Source organism: Halyomorpha halys, unplaced genomic scaffold (genome assembly GCF_000696795.3).
Source record: "Halyomorpha halys isolate HHAL.00 unplaced genomic scaffold, Hhal_1.1 Scaffold24.1, whole genome shotgun sequence".
Taxonomy (NCBI): domain Eukaryota; kingdom Metazoa; phylum Arthropoda; class Insecta; order Hemiptera; family Pentatomidae; genus Halyomorpha; species Halyomorpha halys.
The window spans coordinates 2,112,314-2,116,279 of NW_027107648.1; the positions used below are offsets into that span (position 1 = coordinate 2,112,314).

General features: G+C 25.5%; 2 protein-coding genes across 2 annotated transcripts in view; one reads left to right on the forward strand and one right to left on the reverse strand.

Annotated features, from left to right (window-relative positions):
• The window catches only part of Gnpnat (glucosamine 6-phosphate N-acetyltransferase), a gene marked incomplete in the record, with an annotated part of 12,825 nt that extends 11,480 nt beyond the window's left edge, over positions 1–1,345 (forward strand). Inside the window, 1 exon segment of the mRNA XM_067046033.1 lies at positions 1,154–1,345. Coding sequence (XP_066902134.1) covers positions 1,154–1,304 — 151 coding nt within the window.
• A 2,021-nt stretch (positions 1,346–3,366) lies between these two features.
• The window catches only part of LOC106682497 (small subunit processome component 20 homolog), a gene marked incomplete in the record, with an annotated part of 46,758 nt that continues 46,158 nt past the window's right edge, over positions 3,367–3,966 (reverse strand). Inside the window, 1 exon segment of the mRNA XM_067046031.1 lies at positions 3,367–3,691. Within this exon segment, the coding sequence (XP_066902132.1) occupies positions 3,545–3,691 (147 nt within the window).

The following is a 3,966-nucleotide window of genomic DNA, read 5'->3' on the forward strand; positions in this document are numbered from 1 at the left end:
ATTAGTTACATATATTTTTTTCATAACTTAAATTTTTAAGTTATTATTATTAAATTAAAAAAATTGTATTTCATTGTTCCTTTGTATTATATAACTTTATATTTTTATTTTATTAATTGTGTTCTTTTACTCACATATTAAATTACCTATCTATAGGTTTTATTTCCCACTTCTTTCATTATGTTATTTTTATCTATTTTCATTCTGTTCAATTATTTACTTTAATCATTCTATTTATCATTGGAGAAGTTTGTCGGGGGGTGCGGTCAGCAAAGAACAACATAAATAAACAAGTTGCAGGCCTACCTTCTACGCCATAATCCCTGATGAAGACCTGAAATTTAGGTCGTAATGTCGGCATAAAATAAATAAATATGGTTTTGTTTATTTATGTTGTTCTTTGCTGACCACACCCCCGACAAACTTCTCCAATCATTCTATTTATCCTTTTATTCATTGGTTGCTTGTTTTTTGTTCTTAGCTCTGATGAAGGCTAACAATTCTGGCTGAAACATTTTCACTAATAAATAAGTTTTTTAAACTTATTTGTGTTATTCTCTGACTCCATCCCAACCATCTTCCCCTCATTCATGTAACAAATTTTTAAAATTTATTCAATTCGAAAATTTTTGTTCTATGTAAACCTCCTTTCTCCTTCTGTCAATGAGACGAAGGAACCCCTCCAAAATTTTGCTCTGAGCCAAATTGATTCAACCCATCACAATAGCCCTGATGAAGGCCTGCATTGTGGGTCAAAATTGATAAATAGTTGATAACTATTTTTGTTCATGACCGCAGCCCCGACTAGCTTCTAATTCATATATGTATATACATATAAGCATTTACTTCTTTATTATACATGATAGCTATACTTCTCATTAATAATAATACTTTATTTATTCTGGGCAAGTCCCTTTAAAATAATACATAATAATCAATAGATGAGGGCTGAGGAGCCTCAGAAGTACTTAAACAAAAAATACAAAGAAAATATTTACAGTCATAATAAAAAAAAATAATTATAGGTTACTTTCTCACTTTTATCAGTATATATATATAATATGAAATTATTATTAGTTTTATAATGGAAAAGATATGAAACAGCGGTTCATATAAATAATTTTTATTTTAATCATGGTATGTCCATTTGCAGATTGATTGACACATTAGCTCTACTGTCGAAACAGCTTGGTTGTTATAAAGTGACACTAGACTGTCGGGACGAGAAGAGAGGATTTTATGAAAGCCTTGGCTTTAAAAAGGAGGAAGGAAACTCTAATTTTATGCAGATTAGATTCCACTGAAGCAGTATTACTTTTTTTTTTAAATAAATGTTTAAAATCCATTTATTTTAATCTATCCTCAGATCCAAGAGTCTAAAACCAATTTATTTATTAGTTCTATGTTTGAGGTATATGAATTACTAAAAACTGAAGGAATTTCTAATATAGCAAAGGTTAGAGATGCAAAGGCTAAATCTTATTTTTGAAAATTACAGACTAAAAATGTATTTAAAAAAAGAAAGATGGTCCAGGTATGGTCAAAAAGCAACTCAAATACTATAAAAACTTCTTAATAGGAGGTAATTTTTAACCCCTTTTTACAAGGCGAAAAATAAGATAAAAATACTAAAAATATTGTTAACAGTGGATAACATAACAAGAAATATAAAGTAAACTAACGTGTGAAAAATTAGCATAGAAAGTAGAAATAAGATATACAAAGATAAGTCTAAAGAAAAAAAGAAATACAAATATAAACATTACAATGAGGTTTTTTATTACATTTATACTTTGTATTTCTATTTTCTTTTATTTACTTTGCTCATTTTTATAATTATTTTTTTTAACTTTGAAGGGATCAACAATACTTTAAAATTTGATAGATGGTATATTTTTATTCAATTTATAAAAAAAATAAATAAATATAACAAATAAAATTATATTTCATAAATATACACAAGATTGATTTTCAAATATATACATAAAAAATAAATCTAACATTGGCACAAGTTTATATAATTTTTACAAAAGTACAGCAGAACCCTGCTTAACTTGCTCCCGAGATTAACAGAGACAGTAAAAATAAAGTACTGAGAAACAACATGAATAAAATTTGATACATATATAACCGATTTTATGACTACTATAAAAACTTAAAAATCGTTTATATACATAGATTAAATCATTTATCTTAAGTATTTTTTTTTTAAATTGGCCTAATAAATTTAACTTCAATATATATTAATATTAACATAACCTAAAAATTAGGTTTTATATTCAATTTTTACCAAATATATGAGATAGACGTTGAAGTTTTTTTTTTTTAAACACTTTGAATCAAACAGCTCTTCTGCTTGACCGGTGACATCTCGGTACTGATTACAATGAGTAAGCATGATTCTATTGCACGTATATGTATAAACTTTAAAGCCAAGTTTGTGAAGTATTAATCTGTTTTTTTGCAATATTAAAAATTTTCTTTTTTACTTACATATAAATAAAACAAACTTATGTTTTTACACTTAATATTCTCTCTCTTGATATTGAATTTTTATTCATAGTCTCTATATTGGAAATTTTATTTATTGATTTTAAAACTGTGAACATTAAGACCTATTTAAGTATTAACTAACCTACTTTCTTTATTTAACCGAAGAGATATGATATTATCAAATGAAGACTACGGGAATAAACGGGTGTTGTAAATTTTTTTTTCTAAATTGAGTTATTAGAAGATAAAAATAGATTAAAGAAAGTACAATATTCCTCTGAGGTCAAATATAAAAAATAATAATAAAATACGGTACTGCACCTGTTTAAAATGGGCTTAAAAAGTACCTACACAAGTGAATAAAGAGATCAAACACAAATTGATAGTAATAATTTTGTGATAACTTATTTAAAACAAAAAGTAAATTTTCCTGAAGTAGCATAACTATTCATTTAAGCATAAATTATTAATTTAGTATAACTATAAATTTAATTAAGTTTTTTGGGTACCTGTTTATACTGAATGGTTTTGAAATGAAGTCAACTATTGTGATTAACTGTAGTAAAAATGTCATTTATTATTACTCAGGCTATTATATTGATAAATGCAAAATCATGATTAATATTTTAGTCATCTTAATGGAAATGGCCATCTAAATCTATTGAAACTTGAATCTATTATCGGGTAAGTATAGTTATATTTATTTAGTTTAAAAAACAGAAAATAGCCCCACTGATATTAATGTTCAACATAAAAAAAGTTGATTGATCAACTGTAGCCAATATATTATTTATTATTACTCAGGCTATGATATTGATTTATGCAAAATTATGATTAATAATTTAGTCACCATAATGGACATGGCCATCTAAATTGATTGAAACTTGAATCTGTTGACAAGTAAGTACATTTATATTTCTTCTTTAAAAAAAAAGTTGTTTTTTTTTTTTTTATGAAACTACATTGTATTTGTTTTTTAATTACCAAAGTATTAACAAAACAAATAACAGTAAAACTTTTAAACATTAGATAAAAAATATATACATTATTTTCAATTATCTTCTAAATCTATTTCAGTCTTCCTTTTCTTTATAAATTTGTGTCCTTTGATTAATTCCATTTTCCTCTTCTTCAGGACTTTTTTCTTTATTTGCTTGTTCATTTTAATTTTAGCAGCTTTTTCGGGATCAGTGACAGCCTGGAAATTTTATAAAAATTTAAATGTAGATTTTCATAATGATATAATTAAAAATTTAAGAATAATGTTTTGTACAATATACTAAATCACATTATATTGCGTTAGTTCAAACCAATCAGTAACCTTAACTGGCATTAATGGGATTTAATTAGAGTCAATACAATTATAATGGATTCAATTATAGGGGTATTCATGATCTATGTTAAAGCGTGTTAAATGGAAAAACTCGTGTTAAATCGAAAAAAATTGCCTTCTTTTGCCGTGGTAAAACGAAA